General features: G+C 38.9%; 1 protein-coding gene across 2 annotated transcripts in view; it reads left to right on the top strand.

Moving 5' to 3' along the window:
- pbx1b (pre-B-cell leukemia homeobox 1b) overlaps positions 1 to 22665 on the top strand; it is a 74194-nt gene extending 51529 nt beyond the window's left edge. The window contains exons 3-9 of one of the 2 annotated variants that reach the window (XM_026917727.3): positions 5747 to 5991; positions 9035 to 9225; positions 10576 to 10711; positions 13376 to 13535; positions 15087 to 15199; positions 16190 to 16279; positions 18969 to 22665. In XM_026917727.3, the coding sequence (XP_026773528.1) occupies positions 5747 to 5991; positions 9035 to 9225; positions 10576 to 10711; positions 13376 to 13535; positions 15087 to 15199; positions 16190 to 16279; positions 18969 to 19061 (1028 nt within the window). In that variant the 3' untranslated portion in view covers positions 19062 to 22665. The remainder of the gene's footprint in view (positions 1 to 5746; positions 5992 to 9034; positions 9226 to 10575; positions 10712 to 13375; positions 13536 to 15086; positions 15200 to 16189; positions 16280 to 18968) is intronic. The other variant, XM_026917735.3, reaches the window with a different exon arrangement.
- Positions 22666 to 23091: the final 426 nt, after the last annotated feature.

Below are 23091 nucleotides of genomic sequence, written 5' to 3'. Positions count from 1 at the left end.
TGACATGAAGATTGTACAAACAAATATGACAATAATTCAGTGCAACACAATAACTACTTACAACTTTCCAAAAAGCACAACATTGAATACCATATGGCACTGTGGCAGTAGTGTGTTATTGTAACCTAACTAAGCTTAAGATAAGGTTTATTTTCATTTCATTTCATTTTTTTTAAATTTACTTGGTTATCAAAGGCTGTACAAATCACTGGGATATTTTTTCATCCTGAATTTTGTAATCTTAGAGTGACACAGGAGCCCACAGGAAGTGAAATGAAATGAATAATTACACAGAATCACATGAGATGAAGAGCAGAAATCACCAAATTGTATCTCTATTTTCTAGAAGTGGTATAAAATATATGGTGCAGCGACATGCAGTGAAGTCATCGATTATTTTGTCTAAGCAGACAGAATCGAGGAAGTGCATCTTATAATCTGCAGTGACCTATACTCTAGAAAATATGTATCTGTTTGACAGTTATGGCATGAAAAAGTAATGCACCACATTTCTGAACACACAGTGGCTTTTTTAGACATTATTCCATTTACGTCTGGCTTCATTCTCATCAGATCAGCTTTAAAACAGGCACTGTACATTATACACTACCATATTCTGCTGGTAATACTAATCAAGCTCTGTGAGACGATGTGCTGTCAGTGTTATGAGGCTACAGGAAATGCAGTTTGATGCTGAAGCCACATGTTTGCATTTTGGCCTCCCTCTTCTCCTCTTGGACGTGTTTCAATCATATAAGGGACATTAGCGGCCTTTACTTCTCGTGCTTGTTCAATTACGCCTCGCCACAAAAGGTACGTTAAGCCACAGCGATGGCCAACCCCATTTATAGCACTTCAGTTAATATTTCAGTATCCCACGGAGCCCCGGCACAAGGCAGGCAGCCATGTTGAATGTTTAGTTAATGGAAAACACAGACGACTGGGAGCACTGCACATTCAGCAGTGCACAGTAACACAGCAGGGAGGGAAAAAAGTAGGCAGGGTTTTAAAAAGCAGTCATCTTGGGAAAAGGTGCATAAATTCTGCTCCGGCCTTCCATTCTTCACGGGTTCCTCAGAAAACCCTCTGCTTTCCGAAGAAATGAAATGAATCGCCTCCGATAAATGAGCAGACGGCAAAGAGAAATCCATCGTGTGCTAAGCCTGTGGCTTGGGTTTTTATTAAATATTGATTTGATTTGTAAAAGGCCAGATGTGCAGAGGTTGAACAAATGTCACAGACTCCCATTTTATTTAATCTTTTCCTGGATTATCAGCTTTACAAAGTAAAAACTAACAATAGTTTTGGCCTTTTGTATAGCCATGTCTGGCTTAGTAAACCCAAATCCAGTAATATACATTTGAGATATCCGCAGCACAGAGCATGTTAGTCTGCTATACCATGAATAGACACGCTGATATTACTTTTTCTTATCATTAGTCTAGCATTGTAGACTAGTCAAGGTTTGTCTTATACATGTTCTCATTGGGCAGCATTTTAACAATCAGACATGTCTCGTTTGGGAGCTTTTCCATGTTCTTCAAAACACCTCCCCTGGAAATTTAAATTCGTCCAAATTGAGGAATGTCAGAAAACAACTGTTGTAATGCTGCCTTTCAATAGAATAGACTTTATCTTTGGCCAAAAACTCTGCTTGCCCAGAGCAGGGATAGTGCTAGTATTTTGAAATGTCTACAGTAACAATATCATATGTATTTCTTTTGGCTCTGGCAGGTTGTGCAACAGCAAATTAATGGCTCTTATTCAGAAATGTGAAAACCAGAATTTTTTACACTCTGGTGGGGGGAAAATGAATCAGAAAGGTTCTAAAACTGACAGGATAATATAGTGTACTTGCAAGGGCTTGAAAGGGTTAAGCATGCTTTTTATCCAAGCCAAGAAACTAGCCAGCGATTGTAAGTAAACAAATAGCTGCTTGAGTTCATTTGCGGTCAAAACAATGAACATTGAGGACAGATAGATCTAAATATGAAGCATTTTTACTAAAATATCTGATAAAACACACGCTTATTCAACTCCATTTTGACTCACCCTCAGTGTCTTTCTCAAGATTTAATAAAATGAAATAATTATATTTGTTAGAGATGAGGTCAAAAGAGATCAGAATCGAGAGAGAGAGAGAGAGAGAGAGAGAGAGAGAGAGAGAGAGAGATCAGCAAGCTCACATATCAGCTTGTTTCAGACCTCTTTGTTGTTCTGGTGGAGAGAAAGTATGGAGCCAAGGCTGGAAAACATTAGGAGGAATCAATTAGGCTGCCATTAAGAAGTAAAGTGGCCCTCACTGAATCGTGTAATTATGACCTTCAGCAAAGCCACAGTTATGGAAGCACAATACCCTCCATCTCTCTTGTGCACTCTCTCGGTCTCATTTAGCTTTAATTGTATTTATTTAGGATAATATATTGTATGCTTTTAATGACATGCTTTAGGTTAAGCAAGAGATAAATCATCATTTGTCTTGCTTAGACATGGTTGGGAGATTACAAGTATAGACAGTTGTACAGCATATGGCAAATGCAATAGAGAATTCACTGAATATGTTTTTATGAATCGCTGTAATCTTAATTACATCACTTTCAACCATAGCAATAGCTTTCTCTACAGAGAGCACCTAACGTGCCAGATATTGTCTATGCACTGGAATTAGGAATATAATAATATCACTAATATAACATAATTTCATAGTATTAATGGAGTACAGAGTCTGCCCTTACAAATCTGCTTACATGCTCCTCTTAAAGGTATATGTTTTGTACCTTTAGGATGTATCTTTCAGCTGGTAGAGTGACTGTTATTCATAATCGTTGTTCCACAAATGCAACAATGGATCAGTGTCAAAGGATACAGAGTTGTTCCACCTAAAGTGTCATTATAGCATAAATAATATTAGTGTATTAGTAATTATAATCATTTTCAGTTCAAACTTGTGTTGCACTACAACATAGACAATAGCAAGACTAAGCCTACATGTTAAAAGCATTCCCACTACAGCCTGAATGAGCGTGGTCAGTTGAACATGACGTAAAAGCTGCTGGATGAATGGTGGCCGTGGCTCACAGATGCTCTCCAGCTGCACTCTGGTTTTTCTTGGCTGTGCCGTTGCTTTGGAATCACGTACAAACAGCAGAGCTGCTTAGAGACGCGCTCTCACTGGCAGAGGCAGATACAGCCATGTGGAGTGCTATTAAACCCAACTCAGTTCTAATTCCTCGCCTGGTCGGGTATAGTTTTCAAACTATGCAACCCTTGTGAACCTCTTGGTGTTTTTTTTTTTTTTTTTTTATGATTTCAGAAACATGGTTTTATATGACCTCATAAATTCTATATCTTTCCAAGAACATTCATGTCAACAGACATTACTGCTTCTTTGATTCTTCCTTTTGATCCTATCCTATATGTTTTTTCCTTAACGAGTGTATTGGGTTGCACTGTGCATTTTCTGGCCTGCGCTGACCCAAACAGCTTTGCTCTTTAAGAGGCTGATGGTGGACGGGCCTCCAGCCAAGTAAAATAAACACGGGAGACTTGGCAGATGCAGGCTGAACGGTGTATGAATGAGGGGAATTTTTATGTTCCATTTTCACTCGACAGTCTAGACGGTTTATACCGTTTGGGAAGAATTCTCTCGGCTTTGGATTTCAGCTAAACGCTGCCCTGCACTGCTCTGGCTGACGTGATGTAAAGCGTGAGATGTTTGCTCTGTAATTCAGCTTGCATCAGACTTGCATCACACTTTAAGGGCTAAGAGTGCAGGGTTTATGAAGCACAGGTCTGTTTAATTGGCAGCACTAGCAGTAGTGCATTCTTTTATAATTACGTTTGAAAGAATGCACTACAACATAAGGATACACTGGAGCTCACATATAAATAAAAAATTTCCCACATTTGTGTTGTGTTTGAGCCATTTAAAGAAATGGTCATGCTGTTTTATTATTATTTTATCCAGTCTCATTTGGAGCAATCTGGACGGTGTGCTGAGTGACATAACAGTCTCGAATAATTTATTATAATGTTTGCTTGTTAAAAATCTAAATCTAAAAAACCTTCATCAGTGAGCCATTTTGTGTTATTTTGTTGACAAAATGAACACTGAATGCTTGCATCATTATTGCGACTTACACAGCTAAGCAATGTATATATTGATTTCTTCTTTAAAAAAAAAAAACAGAACCTAGACAGGTGCATGTTATACTTACAGTCCAAAGAATACTATAATTTTTATTTTTTATTGTTCCTCTGATAGTATTTAACCACAAGCAGTTTCATGCTCTGTGTATAAACTGTAGAGCTGAGGAAGAACCTCCTGCTCTTGGACAGGATCTCTGAAACATTATGGGGTATTTTTAATAGTAGTGACATTAACTTCAGGTTTTTTTCCTTTCTTTATTGGTCAGCGGCTCTGCCAAACCACGGTTTATGGGTTTGTGTTACATTGTGCCATGAACCCTGCTTCCTTTCCCCCAAAACATGGCTCTGTCCCAATTACCTTATCAGGTCGGATTCAGTTTCAGGCTCTAATAAAACAGGATGGCTGTGCAGCTCCTCTCTCCCATAAGGCTTAGCAACATGGCGCGGCTCCATCGACCCCATGCTGGGCGCGAGGCATGACCTCCTGACCTCTCCCACTCGCCAGCAGTCTCTAAATTTGCATGAGTACACTTAAAAGCAAGGGGGTGGGAAGATCAGTCCCTCCTACCCCCTCCTGGAGTACAGCAGGACTCTTTCTCACTGAGCTTGACCCCACGCGACGCCGTCCGATCCCCGCACTGCAGTCTGGAGTTAATGCACCGAGTGCTCGCTTTGTCTCTGTGTTAATGAAGTGCCCTTCTCTCACTCTACCTCTTTCAGTCCTGCACAATGGCATGCATAATCAGCATTAACGCTCAAGTGCTGCACTTGACTCTAGAGTCTCAAATCCGTGTTTTGGCGAGGCGTCAAACCTCGTGAGGAAATGATCATCAACCTTTGACTTGCCTTCGACTAATTCAGAAAGGGTACACTTTCCCCATTCACTCACTAGAACGGATGGAGAAAGTGTTTCTAGATCAAAGGGATGAGTGAGAAAGAGTGTCTGGTAATTATTCTGGTACATGTGTGTGTGTGTTGAAGATGGCAACTACCTCAGCCTTTTTATGTGTGCATATGTAAGAAAGAAAGGGAGATTAAAAAGAGAGAGTGATGAGAGCCCTCTAGTGGATTCGAGTAAAACTACAGGGAGGTTCCTCATTTCAGCACTGCATTCCCATAATGTTCTTAATACACCCTTGGCAATTTTCCATCATAACATGGAAGTGCATATCAACAACATAGCACAAATGCCCCTTTAAAGCATAAGGGGATTGTGTAGTGGCATTTTTGACCTCAGCAGTAAGAATGAAGTGAAGAAGATTTATGGCCTTAGACAGGGATTGGATGAGGGAAAGTCTATGAGGGCGTGTTAAAAGCACTAGATTTTCATTAATTGAACTTTGCCAGGCAATGGGAAGTTTATGAATGAAACGAAGTGCACTTTTATTTCATCACTCTAAAACACTGCAAAGCTGACTGTCGCCTTTTTTTTTTTTTTTTCATTTTGGGCGCAGCGAGTGTTTCCTCTCATACATAGAAATTAATTGTGAATCGATGAGGCTTGAGCTGTGTTGCCAGCTCTAATCCAGTCCATTCAGCATGTACTGCTTTCAGTGTTCAGCTTTTTTACCATCTTCCTCTGCTTGCTTCGTTACAGTGCTGAGTATCCGCGGCGCCCAGGAAGAGGAGCCTCCCGATGCCCAGCTCATGAGACTGGACAACATGCTGTTGGCTGAAGGTGTGTCAGGGCCAGAGAAAGGGGGCGGGTCAGCTGCGGCTGCAGCCGCTGCAGCAGCTTCGGGAGGAGCCGGAGCCGATAATTCAGCTGAACACTCTGACTACAGAGCCAAGCTCTCCCAGATCCGCCAGATTTACCACACCGAACTGGAGAAATATGAACAGGTATGTGGCTTTCAGAAAAGTTGTTGTGTATCTCCTGTTGTATGTTCTGAAAAGGCGCATCAAAAGAGCTCTAGCCGAACAGTCATGGGCTGTGCTTTAAATGCCATACTGCTGTACTAAATAGTGTTTCTCAAAATAGTACACCAAAAATGAATGAGTAGTACACCAGTAGTACATTATTAGTACACTAATAATAAACCACACACACTATCTACCATAGACACCACTGAAACACTACTACATGTTTACTTTATCACATTTCTATCTATATAGCAACTTTTACACCTCATCCAAGCAGAAAACCTTTTTTATGCTTAGTCATTTAAAAATATATTTCTGTTCAGATTTAAGTAAGCATTGATTCAAATAAATACAGGTAGGTGGAAAATACACTATTGAGTTTCTCAGTTCAGTTCAACTCAATTTAATTTTAAAGAAAGATAATTCATTTAAGAAAAAAGTTACATATTTAAGAAAAGGTACATATTGAAATGTGGAAATGGTCACAATTTCAAGGAAAGTGGTATAGAGTTATAGCTTTAAATGAATCATTACACCATGTGATACATGACAGTAAAACAGGAACAATGACTCAGTAGGATAATAAACAATAAAATAAAAGTGATACAATGGTCAATAAATCATCAGTGCAAACAGACATAAGGAGAGTTATTTGAAACTATAAACCATGCTGGTTTACGTACACCTACACTGCACCTACACATCAGCGTTTAAAAAAAAAGTGTACTGAACACTTTATTAGACACATCTTTGTTACACCTGTGTGTGTGTATACAGTTAGAGGCTATATCTCATGTCCTTCTGTGCACAGTGTGTGGTAATCCAGCCTTTCTTCAGTGTCAGTTTCTGACCACAGCATTACTGTAGCTTGTGGATATTTGGTTTATGGATTGTTTCTCAGCCCAGTAATGCTGTTTATGTAATGCTGCTGTGCCTGATACACTCATACCAGCACCACACACACTACCATATCAGTGCCTGTGATGCTGTGAGAATGACTAATCACCCAAATGACACTTTAAGTACATAGGGGGACTGACACATTGAGCATGGCAACACATAGACTACAGTCAGTAATTGTGCGAATACAAAGTGCACCTGATAGTTCATCACACATGGAAAACTAACGCTCACTGTTTCAGACACTGTAACAGTTTGAATGTGCATATGGAATATTGTCCCATCAGCAGGGTATGAAAGAGCAGAATGTTCGAAGCAGTCTGCTAAGGTCTGATCAGATTGCTAATTACTGACGTGGGTTTTGTTGCTGAGCCGTGTAGATTATGGTGTTGAAAAATGGGTCTTTCCGTTATTCAGGACACCTATAACATTGTTTCTCTCTCACACACATACACAAAAACATTTTAAAAGCCTATTGTCAGTTTCTATCAGACAAAGTGCACTCTTCTATCTCACTCCTCACTGCAGTAGACTTGCTCTGTAACTGTCTCTCTCTCCAAAATTGTGGTTATGGAGCTGCATAACTGTCTAACTCTCCAAAAGAACTATACGGAAGTTTCACATATGTATGTTTCAGGACAGTAAGAAGCTCTGGCTCATTTTGAGTACAATAGAGGTCTCGCTCTCAATCAGTACAGTGCAGAAGTTGGTTCTTGCTATCAGTATCCATAGAGAAGCTGTCTCACTCTGTCATCACAGTAAAGGAGCTGTCTTTCTGTATGAGTGCAGTAGAAGAGATGTCACACTCTCAGTGTTACAGTAGAGAAGTCATCTCACACTATTCAGACAGTAAAAGGAGCTGTCTTACTCGCAACAGAGGAACTCCACAGTGATGGACGGGACAGCAAAGGAAGGTCTGACTTGCTAAAGTGCATGCTGGGAAGAGGCCAGGTGTCCATTCAGAGAAGGGCATTCAAACCTGTCACACACTGGGGCAGCAGACAGTCTTCCTAAACATACACATAAACACACACACATACCCACAGGCACAACCTGACCATCCTACCCTGTGTCCCAAATTTTCCTTCAGCTTTTCTGTCTTGTCCTCTTTTGTCTTCTGATCTGCCTGTCTTCTCACAGTGTCACTGCTTTGTGTTACTCTCTACTAACTGTATGAACCTGCAGCGCTCTTGTGCCAGTAAAGCCATTCTGAAATTGAGCCTGCAACACAGCAAGCGGATTAAGTACCTCGGTCACTGTTTAGTTTTGCCATATGGCTTTATGGTGGGCAACCTGAAGAAGTGAGACAATACAGGAGGTGAATTAGATGGATAGGCTTTTTTAAACTTCATTTTCTCCTCAATTTGGTGCTTTGCCAATTCCCACCCACTAGCTCTGCCCATCACTCAACAGCTACCTAACAAACGACATATTCACACACACACACACACACACACACACACACACACACACACACAAAGTCCAGTACCAGATATCAGCCAACTGATGTATCAGTCAAGCCCTAAAACACAATGACACAATGACAGCTGTAATTGTTGGTTTCTGTACGGGGTAAACTAAAATTGTATCCTGTGTAATGTTTCTACAGTTTCTGCATGGGGAATCAAATGAATCAACTCCCAAAGCTCAATTTATTTTAGACAAGTAGCTCAGTAGAAGCAGAATTTAGATATATAGAGAATATAAAGAATTTGATTTGTAAAGTGACTTGTAATGCCTATAATAACTATTTTTCACCATTAACATTCTTTTTGCCTGAAAGTCAGTAACAAGTTTATCTGCCAACATCATAGTTGAGGACATTTTTTTGGCACACATTTTGTAGCCAAACTATGCAAAGGCAGGAAAAAAAATGAAATGTTAGTGTTGAAAAAGCGCTACCAAACCCATGATGTTGTAAAAAAAAAAAAAAGCATATTATGAGCTACAGTGAGTTCACCTTTCACTATAAGCTATGTCTGGCTCATCCGATCTGTTTAATTCTGATTTGATGGACAAAATGTAGCTGTGAGTAACTCACATTGACTTATAGTGTTACTTACTCACTGTTCCATTTTGTCCATCTTTAATGCTGATCTCTGTGTGTTTTCTGTCTTTGAAGGCATGTAACGAGTTTACCACTCACGTGATGAACCTGTTGCGAGAGCAGTCGCGCACACGGCCAATCTCACCCAAAGAGATCGAGCGCATGGTCAGCATCATCCACCGCAAGTTCAGCTCCATCCAGATGCAGCTCAAGCAAAGCACCTGCGAGGCAGTCATGATCCTCCGCTCCCGCTTCCTCGATGCCAGGTCTGTCATTTCATCAGTTATCAAAAACTGCTTTGATTTACATATGTCAAATTATATTTCTCATACATTCTTTGCTAATGTATGTCTAAAACTGAACGTTCATGTTGGCTAAAAGCAGTTTGGACATTTACACGCAATCCATAGAGGAATACATTAGCATTATTTGTTAAGAGACAGTGACAGTTAGCTTTGTGTTAGTCTATGTACACGTTACCCTTTGAATTTTAAAACAGTATATTCAGTGAGATAAAGTATAAACAGCTAAAAACACATTAAAATAATGCATTCTTGTATTACTAAGTAAAATACAAACGAATTAATTAGCTTGTCATAACTGATGAAATAAAGTGCCCCATGCATATGTTTTCCAGTCATTTATACTTCCCTGTGAGTGTGTAGGTGTAACTGTCTGTATCTGCAGACAATAATAAGATTGTTTAGCTTCTTTTGTGTATTAGTGTATACAAGAGCTCAGATCCATGTGCTCTCTGTTGCCACCTTTCCATCTCTCTTCATGCCTGTTCCCTGTGACAGGCATGTCTGTGTAAGCCTAAGACTCATGCAGTTTAATTGTGCAGGTTTGCATTGCACCGTTACTGAGGTCCGATCCATATACGAGCCTCTACGTGCCACAGAGTGTGCAGTGCTTTCCTCCTTTAATGTAATCACTTGTTCCCTTTGATGCATGCCTGGGATTTGCATATATTTCTTTGAGGATAAATCACACTGGAAGCCTTGAGTTGGAGGCATAACATTTAAATGAGCATCTCGCTCCCTTTTCACCATGCACTATCCATTCTACTGCAAATGATGGTGGAAAGTCTCTCCCTCCCCACTCCTGCCTGCTCAGTTCTTCAGCTTAATTCTTTCGCAGGCTGAGACCATGCTGTGCTCATTTGCATATGGTGAAGAGGGGCTTTGTGGGTAGGAAATCATCTTGCTCTGTGTTGCGGGGGAGAAGCTTGCAGGGTTCACCGCTGCATATGCAAAGCCCCCATGAGACATGCCACATTCACACACTCTTAACCCAAGAGATGAGCAAAGCTGGCACCCACCACTGCCTTCCTCTTCTCCAAAGCTTTTAAACCTCCTTCAGCACGTGTGTGAAGCCTGTACTGCGCTTCTTCGTGAATAATAAAATGTTCAGAGTGTGAAGTGGCACATGTTTTTGCCAACGATATCCCAACACGTATGCCAAACATAACTTGCATATGCAATAAAGCCATGAACAAAATGCAGAGGGAGAGGATCTGTTATTAGATGAGGTAACATTAGTATTCAGTTGCACTAGTCAAACTTCTTCTGAATCCCAAAACATGTCATCTCGCTCTCCCTGTTCCTTCTTCACAGGAGGAAAAGACGAAACTTCAACAAACAGGCCACCGAGATCCTGAACGAGTACTTCTACTCCCACCTCAGTAATCCATATCCCAGTGAGGAGGCCAAGGAGGAACTGGCCAAGAAGTGCTCTATCACTGTCTCCCAGGTAGCTTCTGCTTTCTTTACAAATCTTAAACTCTTAATTATACATGTGAATTACCATTCATACTCTATGTATACCAGTGTAACTGCTCTAATAGAATAACCTGGAATAGCTGGCATGGGTACATAATTTGCCTATATTGAGACAATCCCAATATAGATCTGGTAAAAAAATAAATAAATAAATACATAAGATAAAAATGATCACAACTCTAAATCAATGCGTCTTATATTGTGTTAGAATGTAACCATGATCATAAATCATAATTATAAATAATAGTTTATGTTAGCCCTATATTTGTGCTTTGCTAACTCAATTAAACTTAGAATTTTAATTGTGCAAAAAAATAATTATTCATAGGTGACAGCGCATAGAAATTGCTAAATTAAAAGTGACACAAACAAAATGAGATAACACCCTCAGAGACAAAGCCATTAAAATAGTGGTTAATTAGAACACTAGCTAAATAAAATGATGATGAGTTTGCTATTTTTTACCATCTATGGTCCGAATTGGACTTTTCTCTCCGCTTGCTACTCAGGCAAGTCAATGGAAATTGAACTGCCTGCTTTTGTATCTTATATCTAAATGTTGGTGTAGCATATGGAGATGAACAAGGCTTGTGGCTTGTGCACAACCGAGACACTTACCTTTTCTGTGACGAATAGCATTGAGTGAGTGGCAGTATAAAGCTTAAAATGCTTCCTGTCGTCCCAGATTTTGTGATAGCCTCCTGTGCATTTCCAAACCTTATGTAATCCTGTAATTGATGTCTGAAGCCCATTTTTATATCTAATTTCTATCCATGATTCTATCTGTGTTCTCTGCATTGAAGAAATCATAGCGCTCTAATAGTATTAAACTACCATTACAGTAAGTATATACAATAGTAACCTACAGTATACTACCATTGTATACCATTATATTATACTTCTTTTTCATATTATTGCAATCTGTTTTTACTGTTTTTACAAATTGCACATTGGATTTTGAACCAGTTATATATATGTACTGTACATCAATTTAGCTACCATTGCTACGTGTGTAAGGACGTATGGAAAGATGCTCACTTTCTGTAGAGCACCTATAATTGCTTAGTGTGTTAGCCCATATGTAATGATCCTCGATTATGAACACCTGTGTTGCTGCACGTGAATATTCTGCACCTGCTTATGTTAAATGGATGATGCTCAAAAAAAAAGAAAACACTTAATGAATCCAGGGTGACATAATTTGACGATGCATCTGGGTGCCGTTCTCGAACAGACTCTGCTCAGAATGATTGGTTGAGCGCGTCTGGTGCCATTTTGTAATAAAGAAACACGTTTAGCCGCTGTCTAGGCGGGTGTGGGGGGGTGTTTCCACAGGATTGATTTGGTTTACATTTTAATGTTGTTTATCATTAGCACGAGCCTTTATCCGCACAGCTTCATCTGGGAGTGTATTAGCGGTAATGGGTGTTAGTGCGTGTGAGGACGGATCCGTGCCGTCATAGTCCTTGATGATAGCTAGCTGCAGATGGAGTGACTTAATGAGATTGTTATTGGCTATCTTTTTTATTCTGACACTAATGCGAGTTTGCTCTGGTAGCGTTTGCATTCTTCACCCCTTCATAGGCAGGGTTCTGAACGTGGAGGAGTCCCGTATTTGTCTGTGGTTTTCTTTGTTATGTACGGCGTTGTTGTGGTACAGAGAGAGAGAGAGAGAGAGGGAGAGAGAGATAATCCTGCCATCTGTGTTCTGTATTATCGACAGTTTGGTATTTCTATGCTTAGAAAGGCTTCATTAAATTATACCAACCCCAATGCTGTTAAGTACTTAGCAATATTCTGTTTATTTTGCCACAGGCTAGGTCATTTATAGCCGTACAGTAATGAATGTATTTTAAAATATTCAGTATATTTTAGCTTAATCTAAGCGATGATCAGTATATGATGACTGGGGATTGTTCTGATGCACAGGTCATTGCAGAGATTTCCTTTAGGAACTTCACAGTGTACTCCAGCAACTCATAGCTTGATGGAAAATTGTATTGCAGATACAGTAGGCCAAATGAAAAATCAGCAAACAGCACATCAGGCTCACAGTGCGGCAACATATTTTCTGACTCTCATCTTGGCATGCGTCATTACAGTACTGATCAAAGCCATTATGGTCAGGTGTGAAATAGATAGTCTGGTTGATTCATTGCTATATGTTGATTTGTTTCATTTGGGCTGCTATTAAGTGTTCTTCCTCCGAATGATGAATTGTAGCAGTCAGTAGTTGTGGAATTACCTCACATCCTGATTTAGTGAAACTCTAAATCTAACAGAGTGTAAATTTGAGATGGAGGAAATGGGACAACCACTAACATCAAGTTTTTGGCTCAGATTAACAGTGATTAACAACAGCCATTTTAAACACCTTAATTTCACCTTGTTCCTTTTTGAGTCCAGATGTCTCCCGAGCATCAGCTCTGTAATGGAAAAATAATCCATAAAAATGTTTTGTCAGGTTTGTTCGAGAGATTAAGCCAAGCACATGAAGTTCTACGTCATTTTTATTGTTGTTCCACTTTCAGTAAAGATATAAAACAATTCATTTTGAACCGAACAGAGAATAAAGTTTCATGAAATGCCTGTGAAGTTGTGAAATAAGAGTGTTAATTAATTTTTTTTCGCCCAGGTGTCCAACTGGTTCGGAAACAAACGAATCCGGTATAAGAAGAACATTGGAAAGTTCCAGGAGGAAGCCAATATGTACGCAGCCAGAACTGCAGTGAATGCGGCCAGCGTGTCAGCTCATGGCAGCCAGGCAAATTCCCCCTCCACCCCCAACTCAGCAGGTGGGCAAATATACACGCACGTCTCACAGCCTTGTGTTAATCACACACTGTCCCACATTACATTATTACATGATTCCACACACTTTATTATTGCAGCTGCAAAAGTGACTCTCAGTGGTCCAATAGATACATGTTGGACTAACGCAGATTTAGTGTAATTGTCTTCAGCGTATGCACACCTGAGACCTACCTCATTCTTTCAAAGAGTAAAAATAGGTTTTATAACTATGTCTATTGGATTTTCAGCATTATTTTCATTTGTCTAGCTCACAACACTTCTGTTTCTTTAAATCTCAGCATTTAGAACTCAGAGTATGTGTCTTGGTGTCAATATGGGCTCTTAAATGGTTGACATAGAACGTGTGTCAAATTTAAATTTATGACCCCATTTACACCTGCCCATTTCATGCATCTTGATTGTATCCTCATAAGATTTAAACCACATGCATTTACAGTTTCGCTTCCGGTCAGACAGTGTTCAAATGCAAATTAGCTCATTACATTCAAACACCAACTTCCAGTGTTGTTCCATGTTTTTAGATGTTTTCTGAATTCCACATCACTTGTGCTGTGTTTATTCTTGTTAACATTTTTAAAAAACATGAACATCTGCATTCACAGAACTTGTGCATTGTCAAATGTGGCTGGGAAAGTCAGATGGATTTACGCTTGTGTAACATGTGGCTAAACTGTGTCTCAGAAGTGGTTTGAGCAATTCTTTGAGTAAATTTTTTATTTCTCTGTGGATAATCTCCATCCAAATCCTGATACTAAAGACATTATACATAAAATAGGCACATGTCCAAAGATATTGAGCATGTAAGTTGTGTAAGTGTAACAGTACTCTTGGGATTACTCACTTTTATCGCCAGTACTGAGCAGTTGTTCAGCCATTCGTCCCAAAACCATGAAAAACCCTAACAGAGGTCATGCTTCCTCAGTTCCCGCTTTACGGGTTTTGGTTCACAGACAGAGCTGCAAGGAGCATGGTAGTCACTTCATAAACCTTTCTGCAGTTTTTTTATTAGTCATGAAGATGAGTTTGAGCTGTTACTGGCCGAGTTGAGGTTATCACGTTTGCATAAAATTGTAAATTGCCTTGTAATGCAGTTTTACAAGGATTTAAATTTCATTGAAATCCATTTTGGGCTTGCTTTAAATATTTCAAACAGCAGCGTATGTAGGACAAGCACTTTCCTCCATTAGCTAGCTAACATTACAACTTGCCTGCTCTTGCTTTAAACCTGTCCTACAGCGTTATCTCTTGCTCAGCCTTAGTGCTGATGCTCTGCTCTCTATGGGCTGCTCATTCTCTCTGCTCTGTTACGCTTGTCTAACTGTACTTCCGCATGTGCTTTTTCTCCTTCTCCTCTCTCTACCTCTTGCTCTCTCTCTCTCTTTCTCTCTCTCTTTCTCTTTCTCTTTCTCTCTCTCTCTCTCTCTCTCTCTCTCTCTCACTCTCTCTCTCTCTCTCTCTCTCTCTGTGGTCTTTGTGCTGCTGCTTCTTTTTCCTCTCCTCTCTCTCTCTCTCTCTCCCTCCTCTGCTCTCAGGTTCTGCTGGCTCTTTTAACATGTCCAACTCTGGTGATTTGTTTATGAGTGTGCAGTCTATGAATGGCGATTCATACCAGGGGGCTCAAGTGGGAGCCAACGTGCAGTCGCAGGTACAGTACACATCAGTCTGGTCACCTCATATGCTGGACATTTACTCTAATAAAGAATACTTTTAAAGATGGTGTATAAAGACAAGAGCAGGCTACAGGGAGCAGATATGTACATAGCAATTTGAAACTGGTGTCATGTTATTTGGAATGCACTGCGCTAATACTGAGTATATGTGTTTATTACCATCTTAAGCTCACCATTAGCTAACAGATAATAACGGGACATCCTCTCACACAAACCTTTTATACAACTTGTGCCATTACTGCAGTGATGCTCAAACCTCTGATTAGTATTGTATCAGAAATGATAAACATGAAATCTCTAATCAAAGTGGTTAGTAATGGACCATGTGCAGACATTACATGTTAATATCTCAATAGTTGTTTAACAATTTATCATGATTTACAATATTATTACAATAGTGTTTTTAATAAGATGTTTAAAGATACACAGTCAATGACACTAGTAAGAACATACATTCATAAGATGTTTAAAGATACACAGTCAATAACACTAGTAAGAACATACTAGTAAGTACAGACATTAAAAGTATAAAAATGTAACAAAGCTGTTATCAAAACATGCAACAAAAAATGTACAATATGTGTAAACAAAATACACTTTAGACCATAAGCAGCACTGTGGTACCTTTGAATTGAAAACAATGAACAAAGAAATATCTTAACAATTATAAGAAAAGTCCAGTCACCTTGACTCACTGCCACAAGAGCTATGCAGATGTTCTGTTTTACTCTTTTCCTTTGTTGCCATTTTAGCTAGTTCTCTATGTATTTACATTGCTTATGTGATTGTGTTTACTTTGAACTGTTGTTTTCTTTGTCTCGCTCATTGCTACAGTGTTGTTTGACCTTGTCCTTTTTCTGTTAAGTTTTGTTTTGCTGCTTGTGCTTTCTCGTCGACCTTGCTTTGTTTATTTGTGTGTGTGCGTCTGCTCTGACCTTGTTATGTTGTTTATTGTGCATTTTCAGGTGGATACCCTTCGCCATGTTATCAGTCAGACAGGAGGATACAGTGATGGCCTCACAGCCAACCAGATGTACAGTCCGCAGGGCATCAATGTAAGAAAACAAAAAATAACTTTTTTTTCTTGTGCCCTCTACCACTCTCCCAATTATTTTAAAGCCATAGGGCTCGGAAATGCACTCGGTGGGACATGTCTGATCCACGGTCACCCAGTGTGATCGGCTGCGTGTTGCTAATGCCACGGGGCTCGGACACACCCGTCACGTCCAATAAGATCTCTCCAAACACCTGCACTGACACGTGCCACGCTGAGCAGTTTGTGTGTGTGTGTGTGTGTGTGTGCGCGTGTGTGTGTGTGCTGTATACAGGTGAGATGGTCTGCACTGAGCATCCCCTCCCCATCGAGACCTCATATGTGCCTGAAGGCTAACTAAAAAGACTATAAGGAAAATACTATATCCTAATGCTAAAATTAAATCTAAGCTTGTGGCCCTCTGTGTTTGCCGCCTTTGTTGTCCCTCTCATCATCTCCCTAATTTAATTTTTTATTTCCTTTCGGGTGGGGGCTGCTGCTGGGGTTTTGGTGCAGTCGCAAAATTCACAGCGACAAGCCATGTGGTAAAGGGGAAAATCGATCAGACAGACACACGGGGAGCCGAGTGCGGACTTAGGACAGCAATCCAAGCACATTGCTCAGATCACATTCGCGCCGAGCTAATGGCCCTGACAGCGTAAGAGAGCGAAGGGGGGTAGAGAGAGAGAGGACGTGGAGGAGTAAGGTCAACGGCTGTGCTGCCATGTCTTGGCCCGCTTTCTGCTATAAGCTAATGAGATCGAAGCCGTTCCATAAGAAAGAACATGGATGTATTCAAATCCCAACCAATCCTTCCATGTTCTTCATTCCGTGGCATTCCAGGGGAATCGGAGGGATGTGAGAATGAGCTAGATTTGATTTTTCAAAAAAAAAAAAAAGAATGCAGACTTTTGAAGGTATAAATATTTGCAACTCAGCAGACCTCAGAATTATCCAGACCAACTATCTGAGCATGCTTTCTTTAAAGGTCTCAAGTCCTTCATTGTTTCCCAAAACCTGACATAAAAATCAATTTTCCTCTTTTTTACTAACAAATGTGACAGAATATTCTGCTTAATAACTGGATTAAAAGGTAAAAAAGAATTAACTCTTCCTCCTCTTCTGTGTATCACTTACTAATGTTCAGTCTCATGGGCCAGATGCTTTTAAATTTAACAGCCGTTTTATAGTGACAATTAATTTAGAAATCTCCAAATGTCTTTTATCTAAATAATCAATATGTAGAATTTATAGCCATTTTTAATACATTTTAACCTGAACATCATCTCATGTAATAAAATTAATTAATTTGTCAGAATTTTAGAGAAATTGCACTGTACACATAAATATTTGTTCGTAATTTTTTTTATTACTTTAATTCATTGAGTCATAATGGCAACAGTGCAACACATAATTTAATATTTTAATTTGTGTGTTTTTTATTATTAAACATTAATATCTTAGACTGTTGTTTATATGCAGGTGGAAGTAGAGTCCATATTTCAGATACGACAGCAGTGACTTTGTGCTAAAAGCCGATTTAAAGTCTAAAGATGAGGAATCTTTTTCAGACAAGTGATTTCCCTCTTTGTTCGCCGTGTTGATAATGGCTCATGTAGCGTTTTATAGCAGTAATTATGCCTTCAGTAGAAAATAGGAACGTGGCACCGTAACCGAACACGTTTTAAGATCTTTTTCTGCTCTCCTCCATTTTGTTTGATTACAGACTGCCTCGGCTCTAAATAACAGGCTTGGAGCTGAGTGGCTGCCGGCTGCCATTTCCAGCCTTTTTGCTATTAATATCCCCAAATGCTCTTTAGCAGGCCTGTCTGCAAGACGAGAAATGGCTTCTGCACCTCGCATTGTATTTTCATTTCAATCTCCAAATGTCATAATTTTCCACCACCGCTTCCCTCTTTGTTTCTTCTGGGAGTGTTATATGGTGGGCCACTTCATCCCAGCTCAGTATTATGGTGTGTGTCAGTGAAAGTGACAAGCATTTAACTCTGTCCCGTATTACATGTCTGCAGTGCTTCCCGTCTTCCTGGGAAAAGCAAACACATTATATTTATATTCTCAGCAGTAAAGCAGTATTTTTTCAGTTATGTATATCTAGCTATCTGTATGTATATATATGTATATATATATATATATATATATATATATATATATATATATGCACACACACACACACCTGTACATTGTTACTGCTGTTGTAGCTGTCCAAGTTCTGTGTGTTGTGCATTCTGAGATGCTTTTCTGCACATAACGGTTGTAAAGACTTACCATAGATCTTTGATGTTTCTCTTCAATTGACATTTCCACCCGCAGAACTACTGCAAAACTAAATGTTTTTTTTTTTTTATTATTATTATTATTTTGCATCGTTCTATGTAACTGCTATAGAATATTTTAGGAGATCAGGAGATTCCTGGAGATCAGTAGTTTCTGAAATATCAAACCAGCCCATCTGGCACCAACAACCAAGCCACGGTTAAAGTCACTGAGATCACATTTTTTCCCCATTCTGATGTTTAATGTGAATATTAACTGAAGCTCTTGACCTGCATCTGCATGATTGTATGCATTGCGTTTATGCCACACGATTAGCTGATTGGATATTGTACAGCAAATTATCGCCACATGCCTAGTTTCATGACAGTCTTCCAGCTTTCACTTCTCTAATGTATATGTCCTTTCTTCTTCCGCAGGCTAATGGTGGATGGCAGGATGCTACTACCCCCTCCTCAGTGACCTCACCCACAGAAGGACCCGGGAGTGTTCACTCTGACACCTCCAACTGATCCCCTCATCACCTCACTCCTTCTTGTTCCCTCACTACTGCACAAACCATGGACTCTCTTTTTGTTCTGTCACTCTCGGTCGTTCATCACTATGTTTAAGTAATGCACTCACTAGCTCACTAAGCTGGGTCTCTGCCATGCTTTGGAGTGAATCAATCTGTTCTACCCAAACACACACACACACAGTTTGTATTCTTAAATACAGCCCTCGATTTGTATTAACCCCTTCAGATCTGATTTTTTTTCTATCCTCAATTATAATTCATTATAATTCTTCAAAATCATTATTTTCAGTCTTAAATAGTATTTTGATGCAGCTCCTACAGTCAGTGGATTGAATGAAACATAACCAAACATAAACCATTATAACGAACATGGGGTCTGAAGGGGTTAATATGTATGATCACGCTACCTCTTAGATAAACAACATAAAAAACAAATCATAACAATAAACTGATTTCTAAAATAGAAATGATGGTGCATATGATGCCCCATTTTCCATAGCGGAACCTTTTCACATTTTTATCATGGTATGAAACCATGAACATTTTCTGTGTCCATAGTGCCAAAGTATTTTTCTACATTTTAACACTCATGATTTGCATGTTCATTTGACGTGATCATATTCTTCATGTTGTAATATAGGGACATACTGTATTATAAAGACATATTTTGTATCTCAGTCTCTCTCCATCATGTAACTTGAAATTGATTTTTAATTAGGCTATACAAACATCGCTTGTCTTTGATTCCTAAAAACCTCCTTTCTTTAAAAAAAAACAAAACAAAACAAAAAAAAACGTTTTTGTTGCTTTCCGTGTATAATCTCCACCAGTGACAATGCAGTATAGGCCTTTGCAAATTAAGAAGTTTGTAACATCTGTGTCAGTCAGCTGATGACAATGAATTTAAGACAGTTCACCAAGTTATGTGATAAAAAACCCAACTGCATCAGTTAAGGAAGAGCCAAATGCTGCTGTGAACCAAAATCATTTCTGTAATAAGTGCAAACAGATTTGAACTTTAAAGCTACTGTATTTTACAGACTATAAGATGTTTTTAACCCTCTAGACGGTGCTCCGATTTGTGTTTTTGCATTAGCCTACCCATTGGTTATGGTTTAACATTAGGTGATTTACTTCAGCATTGATGGCAACAGAATGGTTAGCATTATGATTGAGAGAAGAGTACTTTCTGTAGAAGTCTTGATTAATTCTATGATTAACTGTAAAACTGTGACATGAATATAGAGTTTGATAAAGGTGTCTGTTCTATATGACTGTATGGTACACTACCATTAGCTTGGTGCTAACATAACATTTTTACAAGGCGCTACAGCGGAAATTAGCAATATTTTAGCGGCAAAGCTAAGGATGGATTCACACACAGATATTGTCCAGGCCTGACAGAGGGATTAAGATTCTAGCAAAGAAAACAGTAGAGTGCTAACCTACGGCAACACTAACAGGACAAAACCATAGAAATGCCACTACTAATATGGCTTATAAAATGAAGTTATATATTTAGGAGGGTGCATCTTATTACTCCAGAGTGACTTATAGTCCGGAAAATACAGTAAATGTGTCTATGTATTTACTTATGAAATATTTTTCTTTTCTTTTTTCCTCTAAATAACATACATAAAACAGCAGAGGACTTCACAGCTGCATATAATTAATCTGATTTTCTAATACAGTTGATGTGTGACTGTTGTGAAGTCACTTTATCATATACATTTTACCACATTTTTCATCCAACAACTGAAAAAACCCAACTGAAAACAACTGAACCTTGCTTTTAGTTTATGGTCTTTCTTGGTGACAACATATCACATATCCGTCATTACTTTGATACCAAAAACAGCAGACGTCCATTTTGTTTATCATCACCATTTTAACCACATTGTAAATGATGTATTATCTTCTGTATCTGGGCTTGTTTCTTAGCGAAAGCCCCAGTGCTTCGTATTCAAAACCAAAAATGCAGTCCGAATTCAGTAGTGTTTGTCGAAAGAAAACATGGCACAAAAATGCAGAAAACATTTGCGTATATTTTTACGTCGTCATGTTGTGAATAGCCTAATGCGCTTTTCTTTTTGGCTTCAGCTCTGTTACAAGACATTTTACTTTTCTTTGTGTGTTCTTGCTTTAGCATAATGTGAATTAGCCCAAGAATGCGCTATGTACGTAGATGTGCACCTTTCTATTCTTATTTTGCTCTTTTAAACAGAGTTTAAAACGATACATCTTGTGCTTCATATAAGCGTGAATCGGGTCTCTGATGGGCAGGCCATGTCTTCAAGAAATCGTTTATGATTTGATCAACATAATAGATATGAAATTCCTAAAGCAAAGTGACAAGGCTAGCACTTGTGGCCAATTTAGAATAAAGTGTATAACTGCGCACTAATCTTATCACACCAAAAAAATCAAGTGTGTTGTGCATCACACATCGATTATGGTTCTATCTTGTTACTTGTAGCAAATCAACAAAGCTTTTTGTCACATTAAGCACTGTAATTTATTTAGTTAGATGCAACATCCATCACTAAGCTATATCATGACATTTTATAATGAGCACCCATTAAGAAAGAGGGCCCTTTATTATCGTGTGTCAAGAGTCCAGAAGAGTTTGCTGATTTCCTGATCTCTAACACACCTGCAAATGAGGTTTTAAAGGGACAGTATTGCCAAGAAGGAAAATGTCATTTTTGGCCAAACTTCCTTTAAGTAATGAGTTGAATGAGTGTGTGTTAGAACTGGCAAATCACTAAACAATGCTGGACTCTGGACACACTCCTTTTTGGCTACAGGAATCAGTCGGGTCCAGCTGTAACCAGCCAAAACAGCTCCATCTGCATAGATTATTATTCCTGTGTGACCTGTAGCTCCTCAAGAAAGCCTAATAGCAAGTGTTAGTGTAGACTATTCAGTTAGATGCACCATCCATCACTAAGCTAGATAACATTCAATAATAAACGTCCATGCTGATTTGTTGTAACCCAGAGAGGCCTAACTGTATGCCTGGAGTTTAACACACCTTCTAAACCTGGTCACTAGCTAATGAGTCAAATCACTGTGTGTGTTAGAGCAAAATAAAAAGTGCTAAACTCCATCCATCCACACGGAAACACAGTTGGTCAAATCTGGGTTGAAGAGTGACATAATAACCCTGAACACACTCATACACACGTCTCTTATCGCCTGCCCAGTTTCAGCGTATTGTTGAAAGCTTCATGTAATGATGCTTTTAGTTTTTGCATATGAAGCAATTTGTAAAACATCAAATGTTTACTTTGTTGCATGTCTTTTGTTCTTTAAAAAATCCTGCAGTGTTTTTGAATGTTTCTTTTTTTTGTTTGTTTTTTTGTTTTTTAATAAATAAATAAATATATATATATAAAGCGCGGAGACTTTCTCTTGCTGAGTTTTAACTTTTAAGATCTCTGCATATGTATAATAAGGAATAAAAACGGAACAGCAAATTATTGTCTTTTCAATTCCAACTTGTTTGTGAAGGAAAAAACTAACAAGGTGTAGGTTTTCTGGTCTCTTAATTTGTACTGGTAATGCATATTCCAAATAAATAGTTTCTTTTGTTGCAAGATTGGGTGCTTTCATTTTTTTCTGCAATTACAATGGATTTAATAATAAATATTATATTTAATTATATTTATTTATTAAATCACTGCCCTCTTCAGCATACATGAACTCACAGACACCTGTGATTGGCTAGTGTCACTGTGACTGACAGGAGAGAGAGAGTATGGCCAATTTTGCTTCCTTGGCTCCTGGCCACAGATGGCTGTGGCATGACCAGGATTTGTACTTACCATGTCCCAAAGATTGGATGAACACTTATCTGTTGTGCCACTCTCGAGCAGAAAGTCGTCTTACTTCTGATACATATTTAACATTACATCTATAAAAGCTCATTCAAGACCCACTTAGCTGACCAAATGTATTTCCCAAACTATGTCTTTAAGATAAGCAACACTTTGAATCCTAATGAAAAACTATTCTCACCAGCA

The sequence above is a fragment of the Pangasianodon hypophthalmus genome, chromosome 2, assembly GCF_027358585.1.
Source record: "Pangasianodon hypophthalmus isolate fPanHyp1 chromosome 2, fPanHyp1.pri, whole genome shotgun sequence".
Taxonomy (NCBI): Eukaryota; Metazoa; Chordata; class Actinopteri; order Siluriformes; family Pangasiidae; genus Pangasianodon; species Pangasianodon hypophthalmus.
The sequence above is the reverse complement of the archived record's forward strand: the minus strand, read 5'-3'. Positions and strand labels throughout refer to the sequence as shown.